An 18,904-nucleotide genomic window follows, 5' to 3' on the forward strand; every position below is an offset into this window, starting at 1 on the left:
GATCTTCCAGGCGGAATCGTCAAATAAGAACCCCAGCCTGGAGTTCCCAGTTAAGTAAGTACTTGCATGCAAATCAGGAATGTTATACTGCTTTGAAATGTCCCGCCAAATCCAAACAGCGTGCCTCAATATCTTAAAGCGAACGCGTTTAAAATAATTCGGGTCAGTCATCTGAGAAAGTATAAACCTATACTCCGGCCCGCATACCAACTGATACGCAATCGGCTTTTGACAAGTGCCACAGCCATCCATCAGGCTCTGCAGACGCGTAGCGAAAGCAGCCCAAAAATATAGTTTAAAATCCGGTAAACCGCCTCTCTCATAAGGAAGTTTAAGAAACTTAATAGCCCGCCTCACCCTTTTAAACCCCCAGATAAAGCTACTTATAATGCCTTCAAGTCGTTTAAAAAATGAGAGTGGAACCCGAAGGGGAATGCTTCAAAACAAATATAAGAACTTTGGAAGGATATTCATCTTAATGACGTTACATCGCCCCCAGATAGTTAATGGTAATTGATGCCATCTACGCAGATCCGAAGCAACTTTCTTAAGTAATGGTTCATAGTTAATCTTCACAATTTCTTCCGTACGGCTAGTGAGATTCACTCCTAAATAGGTAGCATTTTGAGTAACGCCCAAAATAGATAAACGGGGGATGTGTACAATATTAGTGATGGTTTGAGTTTTATTAGTATTGAGTTTATATCCTGAAATTAATCCAAAACTCTGTGCTTCCAGGACAATCTCCCCCATCGCTTGAGCCGGATCCGTTGTAAAAACAGCTATATCATCCGCGTAGGCGGTTATTTTAAGATATACTTGGTTATAAAAAACCGGGCTGATCTGCTGGTTCTGAATCAAATGACGAATAAATGGTTCAATATAAATTGCGAAAAGCAAAGGAGAAAGGGGACATCCCTGTCGGGTGCCCCTCTGAATAGAAAAAAAATCCGAAGTCAAACCATTGAGCTGAATAACAGCCTGCGAGTTTTCATAAATTTTTTGAATAGCCGAAACAAACTTACGACCAATCCCCACTTCCAACATTATAGCCCAGAGTGCCCCCCATTTGACTCGATCAAAAGCCTTCTCGGCATCCAACATTAGCATAGCTACATTGCCACCCAGAAATTGGGCGGCATCAAACACTGCTATAGCAGTATTAATATGTATAGTGGTATCCCGCCCGGGGACGAACCCGTGCTGTTGATCCGATACTATTGAATGTATAGATGGGGCAAGTCGAGAGGACAGGATCTTAGAAAAAATGTTGGCGTCATGGTTGATAAGTGAGATTGGACGATAGGAGCCTCTCTCAGCCTGAGGTTTCCCTTTTTTGAGAAACACGATTATATTAGTCAGCTTCCAAGACGGGGGAGCATCTCTACCATTCAAGATATCATTCACCACCTTTAATAAAACCGGGCCCAGAGTTCCTAGAAAAGTTCTATAGAACTCCAGAGGTAATGCATCACCCCCAACAGCTTTCCCTTGAGGCAAAGCCTTAATTGCGTCCGATATTTCAGCTTCGTCCACATCCCTGTCCATTGACAAAGTCGTGGAAGATTCTAAAACATTCAACCCACTCTCCTGTAGGTAAGTTGCCAACCCAGAATAATCACAGGGTATGTCATCACTATACAAGTCTAAATAAAATTTCCTAAATTGCTCCAAAATATCTGTAGGTTGGGAATAAGTCAATCCATCCTCCCCAGTAATGCTCTTAATTAACGTGTGGGCCCTAGAATCCGCAAGCTGATAGGCTAACACCCGTCCAATCCTCTCTCCATATTCGTACTGTCGTAGTCTTAATTCATGATATTGACTAGCAATTTTCTCCCTCATCTCACGAGTGGTCTTTGCTCTCGCTATTACAAGTTGCTGATAAATATCAGCTTCTCGAGAATCTCTTTTTAATATTGCTAAAGTATGGCGCTGTTCTAATTCCAAGCACTCCCTTCTCCCGGCTTCTGCAAGCCGTGCTCTAACCTTGTTTTGTCGAAATAGATACGGTTGGGTAGTACCCCGAATGTATGCCTTAAGACTATCCCAGACCATAGACCATGGAGCAGTATGGGCATTAGTATCTATAAATTCCACAATCTGACCTTGCATAAGTTGAATATAGTCAAGGTTTTTAAGCAGAGTCTTAGGAAATGTAAAACCCCTCGCCTCAAACGGTGTTTGGGATCCAAGAAATAATGAGACTAACAAAGGATTGTGGTCTGACGTAATTTTTTGACAAACCTCAATGCTAGAACTTACTAGCCTAGATACGTTGACAAACACCATATCTATCCTAGAATAATGTGGTTGTGAGAAATATGTAAAACCGTTAGCTAATGGGTAGATTGCCCGCCATAGATCAGCCAATTGGTGTATACGCAAAAGATGTTTGATAGCCGCTCGGGTTGATACCATTCTTACCCGACCTAACACATTTGAAGAATCTAGTTTCTGATCTAAAACGCAATTGAAATCTCCCATAAGCAAAAGTTCACCATCCCAGCCCAGCAACTCTGTGTTTAAAAAAGAGATATCCGTAGGGCAATCGCTATTCGGGCCATAAACCACACAAATTGTGATTTTGTGTCCGAGGACCAAAAGTTGCGCAATAACCCATCTCCAACTTTTATCGCTGAGTGAACGTATTAAAGTATATTTTGTGTTTCGTGCTTGCAAAAGCGCGACCCCTCGAATTGAAACCGTCTGGGAAGTACAGATTATCAACTCAAATCCCATTTGCTTAAAAAAAATTACGGTCCTTGAAAGCCAGATGAGTCTCTGTTAGGGCAACAATTGTGGTTGATATGCTTTTAGTTCCTCGGAGACTAATCGACGTTTAATAGAGGAGTTCAACCCAGCCACATTCCAACACATTATACGAACTCTGGACATTTGCTGAAGGAAATTAATCTTAACTACAATCCTTCCATTCCACAATCTTGAAGCATAATTGCACTATAGATTTTAACACTCCTTTGGCTTGTTTTCATTTTTACCCCCCCCCCCCTACCTGAACCCACCCCCCCAGAACACTGTATCTATGAAAAGGAATCACCCCTTAACCCAGCTGTCAATAAGACAGCAACTCACCCAGGCACACCCCCCACAAGGGAGAAGCCCCCCCCTCCAACCAACAGTGTCTCTAAGTACATTAAAAAAAAAGGGAAAAACAGTGCAATACTACACCCACCTTGCCATACTAGATGAATCACAAAATAAATCACAATACATTAGTTATCAGGTTCCCAAGAGCATAGGGTAGTATACAATTAAGCATACAGATACAAAGCAACTGCTAATGCCATTAGAGACTCCCCCTATTATTTCTTAGGTAATTGTTGCCATCTAGATAGACTAATCTTTGCCTCTTGTTCGTTGAAGAAAATGTGTGAGCGCCCATCCTTGTTCACTTTGAGCCGAGCAGGATCTTGTAGAAATACGGATGCACCGACAGCCTTGAAAGAGTCCATAAGCTGCCGTAACTGCCACCTTCTATCCATGGTTTATTTGCAAAGATCAGAACGAACAAAAATAGATAGTGAATCAAACTGTATTGGGGTCGTAGGACGAGCTTTAAAAAAAATAGCCTGTCGCAGTAGAAAGTTCCCCATACACACCAAAAATGGACGAGGACATTTTGAGGGTCGAGAGGGATTAGCCGTTAAGGGGAGCCGATGCGCTCTTTGGATCTGTGTGTCCATATCCCAATCAGGAAGATCTGGGAATATCTTAGAAAAGAGATTAACGATAAAACCCCTAGCATCAGCGCCCTCTCTTCCTTCAGGTACCCCAAAATCCCTCAAGTTCTGACGTCTTTGACGATTTTCTAAATCCTCGACCATAGATTGCATTGTATTCATCCATTGATCATGGACCTTGATTGAGGCACAGGCAGCAGCATTAACCTCCTCCACTTCGGCGACCCTCTGTTGAAGGTCTAGTACTTCAGTGGTCAAGTTTGAAACCTTTGTAACGACCTCCTCCAGTGCCGATTTGATCTCCTGTCTATCCGCTCTGGCCTGCTGGAAGTAGTGCTGTGTCTCCTCGTGCTGAGTTGCCAACACGGAGAGCACTGTAGTTAGAGTAGGTTCTGAATACAAAACTACCTTAGGATTTGAGACATCGCATCTGTGTTTCTTAGCTGGCTCAAGAATAGCTGCCGGGTCCACAGATGTCAAAGGTACAAGACCCTGAGGGCCGGGGTTAGGAGAAGTCTGCTGTTTCCCACTAATGCTGATTAAATCGTGCCTTTCTTGTATATATCGATGGATAGTGCCGGGTTTAATAGGAAGGGAGTTTGAGTAATGGGAGTCAAGGAAATCTCTTTGCTTTCCAGGCTAAAGGGTGCTACACCATCAGCCGTATTGTCGCTATTGTCTATCGGTTTCTCAATGGGGTAGTAGGGGCAGATCTTGATCTCTCGGACCGTATTACCTGTCCGATTATTGAGTTATCCTGCCCTGCAGTAAGTCCGATGTTGGATAATCGAGCAACAAGATTTTTCACTTCACCCTTCGAAGATACCCATTTACGTAAGGGGCTTGCTCCCAAGTCCTTCTTCTTGGTGTCGTTGACAACAGATCTTGAGGAGCCCTTGCCCCCGATGGCAGCGCCAACACTTTGTAGTTTCCCGTGACCTCGACCCCTGCCACCCCTGCTACCAGCCCCACAAAATTTACCACTTTTGGTTTCAGAAATTTTTGACTGGCCGGCTGAAGTTGGGGCTTGGTTCGAAGGGTTTCTCATTCCTCCCAGCACATCTTGTGGCTCTGTCTGCTCGGATAGCACAGTTTCAGCAGGTTCAGCCACACAGTCCGAGGTAAAATCGTGGGATACAGAAAAAGAATTCGAAATCACGTTCTCGACATTCCCAGGTGATAAGCCATCAGTCTCTGAAAGGTAATCTGTACTAAATGGGTGTAGAGACAAACCATCCTTCCCAACCTCTCCAACATTCTTAGCCATCCCACACTCAACTGCAGCGTTGAGTACCTCGGCTATTGGAAAACCCGGAGTGGAAGTCTCTGTGCCAAAAGCCTGTAGCAAAACAGAGGCTTGCCCAGATTTCAAAAACTGCATGATTGGTTTGCCAAGATTACTTGCATTAGTGTTTGGTGAAGCATTCACATGAGCGCTATCGCTAACACGGCCCCCCCTAGCTTGACTGAGTACCTGGGTAGGGGCTGTGCTGATTGCTGCTTACTGTTGTTGTTGGCTCCTCCTCACCATCAAGGTCCACCGTTGCAGCTACTGGCAGAGCGACGATTTCACCAACATGCTCACCCCGGGCTCGTCGATTACTCCTAGGGGGGGCCATCCCGGTAGCGTAAAGATTCTCACCGGGCTTTGTATTGTAGCGCGGCGTAGCGGGTCCGGAGCCTGAACGCCACCTTGCACCACGAACATCAAGAACTGCTCCGCTTGCTTGCGCGAGGCGGCACATCAGGTAAGGAGCCTCTCTACCGCCGTCGCATAATCCTCATAGCCTTCTTAGTTAAGCTCATGTTTTGAAAATCAAGCGTTAGGAAGCTTCATCCCGACAGCTAACGATCTCTTAATCCAATTTAGCGCGGCAGAGCAGGGCGGAACCCCTTGGTCAGAGCGGCGAAGGGGAGCTTCAGTAGGGCGTCCTACGGCAGCGAACAGCCGTCCGCAGATCTTCCTTTTCCAAAAAACGCCATTGGCCATTCATGAGACACGCTGGAAAAATTTGGATTTGGTCCAGTATTTCTGGAATGGCGGACACTCCTTTATACTGCACCTGAGGCTAAAGTCTGAGTTAATGGGGCGACCTTGGCAAGCTCGCTTGTTCAGAGGGGCACTAGACAAGGATGTCCCTTGTCCCCGTTACTGTTTCCCTTGATACTGGAACCTCTGGCGTGAGTCGTTAGATCCCATCAGGGGCTGGGCGGTTTTATAGATGGGTCACAACTTTTAGAGGAGGAAAGCATATCCCTATATGCCGACGATATTTTATTATATGTTACAGACCCGGCCAAGACACTCCCAAAAATCTTACAAATATTTGAAGAATATGGCCGTAATGCAGGATATAGGATTAACTGGAGCAAGTCCGCTTTATACCCGGTGGGAGGCATCATAGAACCCCGGGATTTCCCGAGATGCTTCGGATGTCTCCAGAGGGGTTCAATTAACTTGGACTCTATATCACCACTGACGTAGCAACCAGCTTAGCGCATAATATCAAACAAGTCCTCTTAAATTTTCAGAAAGATGTCAAGAGATGGAGGAAACTCCCTCTGACGATAATGGGTAGAGCCGCTATGCACAAGATGGTCACACTCCCCCAGTTACTTTATGTTTTACAAAACACCTATTGTAAAATACCAAAGACCATTTTTGCAACCCTCAACAACGAGCTACGTATACTTCTGTGGGATGGGGCACATACAAGAATAGCGCTGCAAACGCTGCTGCGGAACCCATACAATGGGGGCTTGGCCTACTATAGAGCGGCCCATCTCATTATAGTTAACGAATGGAACCATGTCGCAAGAGACCATCCCACATATGTACTGGAAAGACTCCAGTTCCGAGACCACAAACAACCACACTATATCTTTGGAGGCAAGGGTAGTAGTCGACTCTTACCGGCCACCCAGAGGGTGCTGGAATCATGGAAAAGTGTTGAAAAGCAAATGAAGTGGGACATGAAACCTACTAGAGAGATCCCATTATGGGAAGGAACGAGATTATCTGAGATTGGAAAACTGAGAGGCTTTAGACAGTGGGATTTGATAGGGATCTCCAAACTGGGAGACATCATAGAGAAAGGCACTCTGGCACCCTTCAGCAAACTTCAAGCTACATATCAGTTACATGACACCCAAACCTATGCCTATCTTAGATTGCGACATGCCTGGCAGGCAGAGGGACTGGATGCCACGACACTGCTGGAATATTCCCCCTTAGACGGCAGACTTTTGCAGGAGGAGATTCCTGCCAAGGCTATCTCGCTGACATACAGAACACTGATTAACAACATGCCCGACAAACTTGGTCCACTTAGAGCTAAATGGGAGCTCATCACAGGCCCAATGGAAGACATTGACTGGGAAGCTGCCCTTATGCATCCAAGCGAAGTGGCAATAAAACAAAGACTGTGCCTTATCCAATACAAAATCCTACACAGGACCTACTTTGACAGAGCCAGACTACACAACATGGGAAGAGCGGACATCCCGGAATGTCTTAGATGCCGCACAGAACGCGGCACATTTATACACTCCCTGTGGGAGTGCAGCCTGATTAAAATATATTTCGGTCCAAGATACTGAGGGAATTTAACAACATACTGGAAGCTCAAATTGAGTTAGAAGCCAGGTATGTCCTATTGGGCATCCCAACAGGGGTAGACTTACGGCGTAACAAGCTCACGTTGGTCAATCTGGGTCTAGTGGTAGCTAAGAGGGATATAGCTTGGGGTATCCACCAACTCCCTACACTTAAGGAATGGAGAGCTTGCTTGGATCTATATATGGAAAAAATACCATATAAAGCAAGGGTATGCCCGCGAAAATTCCGAAAGATTTGGACTCCATGGATAGAATACTATGGATTGGAAATGGGAGATGAGGAAGAGGGACCAGATTTGATAACAGAGAGATCGGGGAGATTGTCTTGAAAATTATTGTTCCTGACTTACTGTTCATAGGTGTAGATAATTCATGTATGACCCTCATTAACTGTAAATGTATGAAAATTGACTCTAACTTTATGCTTTTTTTCGAGGAAATCAATGCTGTACTTTCTACCCTACACCAATTGATAATGTCTGACATCCAGTATGTATCGTGTATCCACGGTTTCTTTGTTTGTATGTTATAAAAAAAGTAATAACACATAACGTTCCTCATTACCCAGAAGTTCAAATGGTCCAGCAATGTCCAACCCCAACTTGGACCAAGGTTCGGCAGGGACCTCCACTGATGACAAAGGAATCGTATGTGTTTTCTTGCTTTTGTGCATGTTGGCACATTCCCAGCAATCTTTCACTACTTCCTCAATTTACCGATCCATACCTGTCCACTAATACCATTCACTGACCCTAGCCTTGGTTAAATTTCTGTCTAGATATCCTTCATGCTCTAAATTAATCAACTTGTTCCACAACCCGCAAGGCGGTATTACTTTTTGTCCTCGCAACAGCTTTTCTTCAATTCAACACAATTCATCTTTCAAATTCATGAAACACTTCAAAGAGTATGGCACATCTCTTTCAGCTTAACAATCCAATCCTTCAGTTCTTCCCAATCCTTTTCCTCCTGGCATGCCTGGGACCACTCGTCAGCATCAAACGCCGATTCGCACACCCATGCAACTTGTCCACTTCTCCACCATACTGATTTAAAGGCATCTTTGACAAACAAACAGCTGGTAGATTTTTCCAACCTTGCACATATTCCACTTTGACATTGAATTCAGTCAACCCTTCCATCCACCTCTTGATTCATGGACATAAGTTCTCAGCATCCCTACATGTGAAAATTTGGCACAACGGCCGATGATCTGATCTAACAAGAATAGGTATACCCCACAGAAGAACTTGAAATGATGGATTGCCCAACACAGCCAATGCTTCGCGATCCACAAGAGAATACCGATCTTCAGCACCACGGAGTGAACGAGAAGCAAACGCCACAATCTTCATCTCACCAACAACAATGTGAGCTAAAACTGCCCCAAAACCACTTTTACTAGCATCTGTCGTCAACAACATTTTCTTGCATGCATCGAAGTGCCCAAGAGTAGGCATTTTTCCTATAATATTCTTGATGCTGTCAAAAGAAATAGCACACTCCTGCGACCACACAACTTTTCATTCTTCTTCAATAATGATCTCAGGGTAAAGACAAACTAGCAAAATTGGGGACAAACTTTTGAACAAAACTCTGCTGGTCCCAGTAAAGATCGTACTAGATCTTTATCCACTGGTACAAGTGCCTTCACAACGCTCTCAGCCAAATCCAATTTGGGACTAATTCCCTCCCCTGAAATTGTATGTCCAAGATAACTCACCGATGTTTCTTGAAACTTGCACTTCTCTTTCTTGATCACAAGTCCAGTGTTTTGCAAGCGAGTAAGAACTTCCCACAACTGCTTGTCATGCTCTTGTTCATCCTTACCGTAAACCAAAATGTCATCCTAAAAAATAAGCCCGTTGTGTAATCCTTCTAATACCTTGTGCATGACTCTTTGAAGCAAGCAGCTGTGGAAGCCAATCCAAACGGCATGCGGATGAACCTGAATGCACCCACTGGCGTCACAAATGATGTAGGGTGCCTAGAATCCAGATGGAGCAAAACCTGGTGGTAAGCGGAGGACAGGTCCATTACACTGATAAACTTTGCACCTTTTATTAGAGCTTAAGTCTCCGAAATGTTAGGTAGAGGTTGTCTGTCTACCCAGTTGTGCATATTAAGTTCCCTCAAGTCCACACACATCCTAACATTTTTCCCACCATCCTTGGGTGCCAAAACAATTGGAGCCAACCATTCTGAACACCCGATCTCCTCAATGACACTAGCTTCAAGTAGTCTCTTGATTTCTCGCTCCAAGGACTCATCATTAAATTCGGCACCTTACTTACTTTACCCACAAAAGGCTGGGCTCCGTGCTTTAAAACAATTATGTGCTCAAAATTTTTCAATAAACCCAGTTTTTCGCTGAATACCATGGGAAATTGAGAACTCTGGTTTTGTATTTCATCTCCCTTATCACCAGCTCCTTTATCACCATCTTTCTTTATTTCCTCAGTGGCCATAACATTGTTTTTGTCATCCCTCATCTCACGTACCCACATATTTGTGTTCTCTAGACCTTCAACAATATCTATTGTTTCTTTAACATCTGGATTCTTAGCAATACGTTTTTGTTGAACCCTGACATCATTGGTGCATCTTACTATCTGACCCTTACTAGAGAATCAGTGAGTTGTTCGAAATCACAAGTGCGCGCTAGCGTTTTTAGAGTTGCCACATAACTTACAATTTTTTCTTGTTTACCTTGAACCCTTGGGAAAAACTTGTGTCGTTCTAGTACAACATTTTTTTTAGCTCCAAAATGCCTTTCCAACATCATGACCGACGTATCAAACACACTGTCTGGTTCGCCTTCACCACCCCCCAAAATAATTTCATCCAGACTCTCATACACATGTATACCTTCAATCCCTAAATTATGTAACACAACTGCCTGTTTACTGAGAGCAGAAAACTTCTCACCACCAATGGCAAGTAAGTATGAATGAAATAAAAGTTTCCATCTGTTCCAAGGCAAAATGGGATCACCTTTATTAGAGAGAAACTGTGGTGGCTGGGACATGCTAGATGATGCCATAACGTAAGAAACAAGTAATGCTTATAAATAAGAAAGGAGAAAAGAAGAGAAGAAAAACAAAAGTACTTAGTAATATTGACATGTGAATGAAAAACTTCTACAGACTGTGATCAAAACAAAGTTAATAATAACAAATGTATAATACCAGGATGCCAACACTATAACGAGCGTAAAACCCTTAGAGATGACCTTTGATCAGATGTGCTAATTCTTGAACCATAAACCAATGGGGTGTGCGCATCACCGCGCTACTCACGTTGCTTCCTAGTAAAAATTGATTTAAACAGATAGGTATGTGCATCACCGGGCAGCTCAAAATGCTTAAAATTGAAGAATCACTGTAATGTGCACAACGTTGTGTAGACTTGCGCTTTTACAAAAGTCTAATTACATAAAGTAAGGTGTGCTCATCACCGCGCACGTATAAACATGGACTTCCAGTTGAAAAGGGTATGTGTGTCGCCGCGCATGCCCAGAAAATTAGTACTTCAACTGGAAGTCCAGACCATGCCTTGGAAGTTTTGATGATGTCTCCACATCAGATGTGAACCGCAACTCTTTATTCTGCCAAATCAAGAAGGACACCACGGTCCGGTGCGGCAGCGATGGTCTGATGTGGCAGCAACGACGACTTGAAGTGTCTGCCTCCACCTCTTCAGACACGAGGCTCCTGCAGGCACTGTTGCATCACCCAAGCCACGGCTGGAAGGTAGGTGCACATGAATGGAATGCTGTGGTCACGCATTGACGAAATTTAAACGATAACAAAGTCGGTGACGGTTCCACCGGCAAAGTAATTGACTCTTCCTTTGCTTTTTGTTAAAAAATGTAAGAAAGTTCTTAAATCTGGCACTTCAGTGAGAAGTGTTACTAATGGTACACGGCAGCTATACAGTTCCCCGTTGAAGTTAGACCGCTGTGTCTCGAGCGCGTCTCTGCTACCGCTGTGTCTCGAGCGCGTCTCTGCTGCCTGCATCTACTTAGAACGCGTTTGGTTCTGTGCGCGATCATCAAGCCGCTGTTTGTGTCTGCTTTGAGCTTGTGAGCGTGATAGCAACGTGCGTGCGTAGCCCTGCGTACGCGTTGCTAGGATACCGTTCGTCCGAGGCACAACAAGAATATAACGCGCACAATTAGGACAATGCTTTCAACATAATTAACGCAGCGCCATAAGTGTGTAAAGTTATTCCTGGAATCCTGAAGTCAACGCTACGTTTGCACTGAATGTCTCAGCGTTATTAATACCTTCTCTAGTCAAAAGCGTGGTGGATCCAGTTAAGAGTGTTTTTTTTTGCTTGATTCCTGCATCTTCATTACAAATAGGCTCAAAGAAATATGTCAGTCATCCGACGACAGTGTCCCAATTGGGTCCGCTATTTGAAAACTTACTCCAAGGGTGTGACAATGTAGGGGTCATTAGAGTAAGGGCTTCAGACTTCCCACCCTATTTAGTGCAGAAGAGCTAATGAATTTTCTCCTTTCTGTCACCACCAGGAAAAACCTTGAAAATAAACTCCCGCTTTAGGAGTTTGTTTCAGAAAAATAAAAAGCTTGGTAAACAGCCGCCTAACAGATGACAGGCAAGCACCAAACCTCTATTGCCTTCTTTAACCTCTTCTATGCCCATGACGAGATCGTCTCGTCATGGAGCGCGGTTGCGCTGTGCCCATGACGAGACTATCTCGTCATGGACCCCGCCCGCTAATACAACGCCCGGCACAGGAGGGGGAAAGGGCGGGGCACTGAAGGGGTTAAGGGGAACTGTCGGGAAGGCAGTATTTCTGAAGGCGCAGAGATCAAGGCGGGCCTGGCATTGATCTCTAAATGTAGCAGTCTTCTGTCAATTGGGGGGAGGACATAATGGCCTATGCTACTCCAACGGAGAGAGTAAACGCTGCTATGGTTTAAACCAGGACCTAAATTAGTTATGGATAAAAATTAATTGATTGGCCAGACCGCAAATGGTGACCCCCCATGCGCCAGAGCCTTTTTCTCATGCAACTGCGGTTGCAAACCATTTTATTCTAATTTCTAGAATGTATAACATGATTTTAAATACTCATTTAAAAATGTTCTCGTTCTTTCCATAATTACTAATTCCCAAATACAAAAGATTACTAGTGCTCCGAACAATGCCAAGCGTTCAAAAAGAATGCCAGATTTGGAGAGGAGCAGGATAGAAGCATCTCTCTTTGTATGACAAGTGCAAGCAGGGTTGCTGAGTGAAACACGAGAGATACCAAATGGGGCACAAAGTCTATGGTCATCTTGATGGGATGTTAGCAATTTCCCCGTCTACCTATAGTAAATGGGCACACTGCAAGTAAGGAAGAAGAGAACAGAACAGAACAACGAGCTGCAAGCCCCGTGCATTATCTTCAGAATTCTCCCTTTTTTGCTTCTTGAATGTGTTACCTTTTTCTCATCGCCTGCTGTGCTCAGCTGCAGATGGAGGGTCTGTCTTGCTTCGATATGAGGTATAGGCTTCTTCTCATCCTCCACAGCAGTCCCTTCAGTGCATTGTTTTGCACCCCCCGCTTCTGTTTTGCACTCAGCAATCCTTTCCACAGACCCCTGTGTCACTAGTTTCCTAACTTGCTTCACATCTGGATTATCAGCACTTTTGTTCCTCGAGAGTTTAATGGAGCTAGAAAAATAAAAAAAAATATATTCAGATTAACCATTATTAAACAAGTCGAGAAGAAATTACAATAGGTTAGAGTGGGTCATTTGTCTATAGTTTTCGAAAATACTTTTATGTGATTATATATTTGAAATATATCAGGAAGAAGAGGTAACGATTAAGATCCCCTTAAGCTTATTAGAATCATCATCATATGTCTCAATTCTGAGTAACAGAGCTTGATCCATGGTCTTCAGAAACTGTATTTACTCGCCAGTGCTTAATGTGTAATAGAATGAGTGCTCATGCCACAGGCTCTATTCAGAATCATGCGTGCGGCGCAATCACATGTTGGCATGATGAATAGCAAGGCTGTATAGTCTTGAATCCACCTCATGCCTCTTCAAATCAGAGCCAGACACTCCCTGCCCCTTTATCTCACTCTTGCAGGTTCCTGCTTTCTCCCGTTGGGTGGTTGGTCTGTCTTTGCCTTGCTCCGTCTTTCTGTTCTGCGTGCTGTTTTGCAGTTTTGTGCAGCGCGAACTCGAAGCGATTAGAGTCTGTACATGAGCACCAGGGGCCGTATTATGCATTATCATTGTGTGCACCCGGCGAAACTTTTTTTAATTTTATTTTATTTTTAGAGTTTTCTATAGCACGACAAGACCCAGGGTAGGGTATCAGAGCACTTTACAAAACAGAGGAGAGTAAGTATACAACATTTTGCAAGAGCATTGTTCACAAGTTTTGGCAGGTAGCAGAGGCGATAAAAGGGATGATTTGTTCGGAGCAGTGGGGACATGTTTGGGTACAAGTAAGTCATAGTTGCGAAGGTGTCATTAAGGAATGTAGAACAGTTTGAGGTAGTAGACTGGATCAGTGTCTTGCATGACCGTGAAATAGCCGGTGTGTTGATAGGGCCCCAAGCAATGAGGCATATGCGGGATTAAGGGAGGAATTTGCTCATCAAGAATGCTTTCGCCTCCCTTTTGAATAGTGGCGTGGAAAAGATTTTTCTGCTGCAAGGAGGTAGGGCATTCCAGATTCTTGGTGCTGCTCCGGAGAATGCTCTGTCCGAAGTTTTTTTCTTGCTGAAACGAGAGGGTTTCAGGAGTAGATTGTCAGTGCTCCTAGAGTGTCTGTTTAAAAGGTGCGCTGGATGCAAACAATGACAATGAGCCCCACTATAGTGAATGCACTGCCCCCAGGGCAGCTGCAAACTCGTTCTGCCCTGGGGCCAGCGCATTCATGTGAAAATACAGCAGCCACTCTGTGTTTAAAAGTGCAGGAGGGTTGCCGCCTGCAATGTGAAAAGGGGATTAGAGATACCCTTGCAGGCGGGTGCAGTAGGTGACTGCACCCCCCTGCAAGGGGAGGTCTGGTTTCTCCCCTCCAGTGGGCTCCGTAGAGCTTTTTTGCCTCTGCGCCCGCTTCTGTAATATGGAGCAGAGCTAAAGGAATTCCCTCATTTGCATAGGACACACCCCTATGCAAATAAGGGAACGCCCCCTGTAGGTGGGCCAGCGCTATCGGTATTACTAAACGGGGACGCACAAGCGTCTGTGCCCCCTTCTGTAATACCAAAGTGCCCCGGGGGCGCGCAAAGCAGGCGCAAATGCCCGTTGCGCCCCCACTATTGTAATACAGTGCCAGTTGCATTACAGGACACATTCATGTTTGTTTTTTAGGCACAGGGAAATTAAGTGATTTGCTCAGAATCACAGGATACTTGAGCCTCCCACCATGTCTGAACCTGGTTTTCCAGCTGCAAGGTCGGCTGCTCTAGCCGTTAAGCCACACCCTCTCAATACTGGAAGGATGAGGGACCAAAACAGACGAGGGCCTGAGGAACCCAGCTGGCAAAATGGAGCGCTTAATTCACTTTGCAACTTGCTGACTGAGGGAAAGTGAAGGAGAGAAAAGAGGTGAGGGAAGAGGAGGAGGAAGACGAGGAGAGGAAAAGACGAGGGAAAGAGAATGAGGAAGAAGGGCTTTGGGATGATAAGAGAGAGGCGAGGAAGGTTTGTAGGGAGAAAAGTGAGAATGCGGTCTTTGTAGGGCCATGTAAGTAAGGGCACAGAAGAGAAGGCTATGGTAAGAAGAAAGAATTGTGAAGAGGAGAATTGGGAGATGAATGACTGATCAAAGCAAGTGGAGCGATAGAAGGCTTACGCAGTGGGCTATGATGAGAGAGAAAAGGGGCGTATGAGGGTAAGAATATCGGTGTGCCCTAACATGGCGTGTATTTGTACAGTGTACCCTAAAAAGTATCTGGTTATTGAAATAACAGAAGTTCATTGAAGCGGGAGAAGGGAGAGAGGTCAAGGAGCTGCAAGAAAGATGAAGAAGGCTGAGGTTCTGAATGGAGGTGACTGATTGGATAAGGGAGAGAGGTCAAGGAGCTGCAAGAAAGATGAAGAAAGCAGAGGTTCTGAATGGAGGTGACTGAACAGAGTGAACAGTGAGGGAGGGAAGATCAACTTTCCTGTGGAGGATGAGGGAGAAGGAAGGAGAGGCTGAGTGGAGGTAGAGGAAAACGGCACTCTGTGAACTAGTATTCTTGAACTGGAAAACACGTTATTTACATTTGCAGCATCTGGCACACATTAAAAAAGAATTCTGTTAGATGAGTGCATTTTTATTCAAAGGCCACCATATCAATTGGTCTGTATGTGCTTGTGTGATGTTTTTGAAGTGTTACTGTTACCCAATTTAATAGTGCACCAGGTATCCATCTCAGCAGGCTGAAAGGCATAGTATGAGTAGCCAGCATACAAACTCCCCCTGTAGGTCCCAAGAGGTACCAGCAGGGAGTGGTCAACGCCTATGCAATCAACAATGTATATTTGCTCATTGCACCACTGACAGATTAACGTTAGAAATAGAGAAAGATGAAGCTGTACTCATGGATAGAATCTTGTTCCCTCATGTGAAGGTGAGCGGAAATGCAGTGAAGCAGTGCAAATGGTGTAGGTGTCACCTGGGCCCATATTATACATTGGGCGGTCTGTCCTTGTTTACACCATGGTGCACATTTCAATAGGTGAGCCTGGCACAGAGCGGGATGTTCCTCACTATTATTATGAATGCTCGGCCGCAAGAACAGGTACGAACTCACGCTGCCCAAGGGGCAGTACCTTCAGTGGAATATGGAGCGATTGCTTACAAGCCGCTCTGTATTTCTCTGTGCCGGCAGCAGCCCACCTGCACTTTATCGAGGGGAGAGAGATCCCCCCTGGGTGCAGTGAGTCACTGTATCCACCAGCAGAGGGATGTCTGGAGGGTCCACGGGAGACCCCTTTGAACCCTCCGGAGGGCTGCCCTCAGGAGGTGCAGTACCAGTGTACCACCTTTCTGCGGTGCACTGGAAGTGCACTTTCTAAGGGCATGTTTGCCTCTGCGCCCTTGTCCATAATGTAGCACAGGTGCAGAGACAAAGTGATTCCGTCATTTGCATGGGGCTATGCCCTCGTAAAAATGAGGGAACAACCTCTCACTAGTACTGGTGCTACTTGTGCACCAGAGCTATGAGTATTTCAAAAGAAGTCACTCAAGCATCTGTGTACTCTTTTGTAATACCAAAGTACCCCGAGGGACCAAGTGGGTACACATGCCCGTTGCGCCCCGGGGCACTTTGTGCAATACGGCCCCTGATGTTTTCACTGCTACACTGTATTTAAAGACGGGAAAAATATGCTGAGGTAAACACCTGTAACAATGTTACCATAGGTAATTCCCCATTCTTATTGGCCAACCTCTAAATGTTTTGGTAATGCCTTGATGTAATGTTCCACATTACCACTGTGACTGACAGCAACTACAAAATGAGGGCTCAGGCGAGCCATTGACTAACAGCATAATACATTTCTTGATCTTTAAAATAGTGGATGTAATTAGGGCACAACTGAGATTAACATATTGTCCATATAAAATATTTTCGTAGTATTTATTGTGCATCACAGCAGTGCTTAATTTAATCTGGTGGGTTCCATTGCTCAGCACCGTCATGTAATTGTGAACACCCGCACTTATGACTGTTGCCACATGGTGGGCTGTCTGTAATTTAGAGTCGAGAAGAGTAACAGCTGTTTATTAATTCAATATACATTCAAAACGAATAATTCCTGCTGCCCAAGCCATTCTCATAGCTTTGGGGGTCTAGAATAGTCTCCTTTATTACACTTGTAGGAGTGTGAGGGTTAGTAGTTGCATAGGTATTGTTGTTGGCAGCACTGAGAGGGTCCATGGGTGGTGCAAGCTGCAGTGGCCTCCTGACCAGGGCCCTGGCACATATTGTATTACAAATTAAGTACTGCTAATGTTACATTAATGTTAGCTGTGACACAGTGGGCGTGAGTGGTCATATGATGGCCCTTTCTGTGATATCACCAGCAATGAAACCTAGTTTTTTGTAAAGTTATCCTAACCCTTACAATTATTATGATGAGTTAATTTATGGTAGGTTATTAGAATAGAGATTTCTGTAAATGAAAATGTGTCACAGATGTAAAACAGATAGAAAGAAGGAATCACAGTTTTATAATGTGATTGTTTTCTTTATATTGCACTTTTATCCAAATTTCTTTAAATGTAGCATTTTTATGCGGTTATTTTCAATCGGTCATATCTGATACTCATTTCACCGACCTCAGAAAAAGAAATGCAGAACTGACCGTGCTGGAATTTTGAATTGTGATCTGGCAGTCGCACAGAGTTCCAAGAATGAATAGCAGAAATCACCGAGCTTTGTTAATGTAGGTACACAGTTTCTCAGCATTAAGATCAGAAAATAAGACATAACAATAAAAAACAGTTTATGAGGTATATACATTTATCCTGCTAGGTCAATGTACACAATCCTATGTGAAGGTATAGTTGATTGGATCAAAGGTATATATCTCGTAGTTCTCCTTTTTAAATTATATTTTTTCTTCACATCACTTTCGCATCTCAATTGTTTTAATTGCAGTCAAGAGGTCTAAATAGTTTTCACTTTTCAAGGCCTGATGCCTCTTTATTTCAATTTATTTTTTGTTTAACTTAGTTTTATTGACATTCTGCAATAGGGAAACCACATACACATCTGATAGCCCCGTACCCAAAACTCGTTGTTTCCTCCCCTCCAGGGCATACATTGCAATCAGATGTATCTGTGTGAAGGCCTTCCAGTGTCCATAGGGTACTTCTACGAGGTTGTTTCTTGCTGCAGCGTGTCACGAGGTTTTCCCCCACACAGCCATGTCGGAATTAACAAAACAGTAATGAGTCGACCACCCCCACCCTTCCCTCCCCTGAACTGGTGTGCTTAGGGCCTATCTCAGTTTTGGCCAATTTGGGGATGGACGACCTGAAATCCAATCAGGTAGTCCCACGTGTCCCGCCTGACTCTGTGAGTCCGAGAAGGCGAAGATACTTCGGGCAGGTTACTTCGTTTATTTCGGTAGCCAATAGGGACACTAGCGGTTGCCAAGTTTCTCGAAATCCCTCCGCAGAGTTAGTGAGGGAAGCGTGGATCCGTTTCATCCCTAAGATATATCACAACCTATGCAACCATCCCGTGTATGTCGGTCGTGTCTGTGTCCCCCAATGTGATAAAATGTGCTGAGTTGCTGCCCCCAAGGCCAGCCCTATCTGTTTCCCCCTTCTAGATTTCAATGGATAAGTCAACGGGTTAGGCAGCCCCAGCACCATATAGGTCTCAAATTGTCGGTCAACATAATCTAGTATCTTGGTCCAGTAACCTGTCAGGTCCTTACAGTCCCATAGCAAGTGCACTAGTGTGTCTTCCTCCCCGCATCCTCGCCAACAAGTCGGGCTGTGGTCTGGATTTCCTTTATTCAATCGGGACGGGATCAAGTACCAGTAGGTGGCTATCTTGACCACAGATTCCCTGCTGGCGGTGTTGCCTGCTGTATG

The 18,904-nt window shown here is 44.5% G+C and overlaps 1 protein-coding gene across 2 annotated transcripts in view; it reads right to left on the reverse strand.

The window, feature by feature from the left end:
* Window positions 1-18,904, reverse strand: part of LOC146859710 (uncharacterized) — a 296,642-nt gene that overhangs the window by 61,791 nt on the left and 215,947 nt on the right. For both annotated transcript variants that reach the window (XM_085643456.1, XM_085643457.1), the window contains exon 5: window positions 12,781-13,012. In XM_085643456.1, coding sequence (XP_085499582.1) covers window positions 12,781-13,012 — 232 coding nt within the window. The remainder of the gene's footprint in view (window positions 1-12,780; window positions 13,013-18,904) is intronic.

The sequence above is a fragment of the Triturus cristatus genome, chromosome 3_1, assembly GCF_964204655.1.
Source record: "Triturus cristatus chromosome 3_1, aTriCri1.1, whole genome shotgun sequence".
Lineage (NCBI taxonomy): Eukaryota > Metazoa > Chordata > Amphibia > Caudata > Salamandridae > Triturus > Triturus cristatus.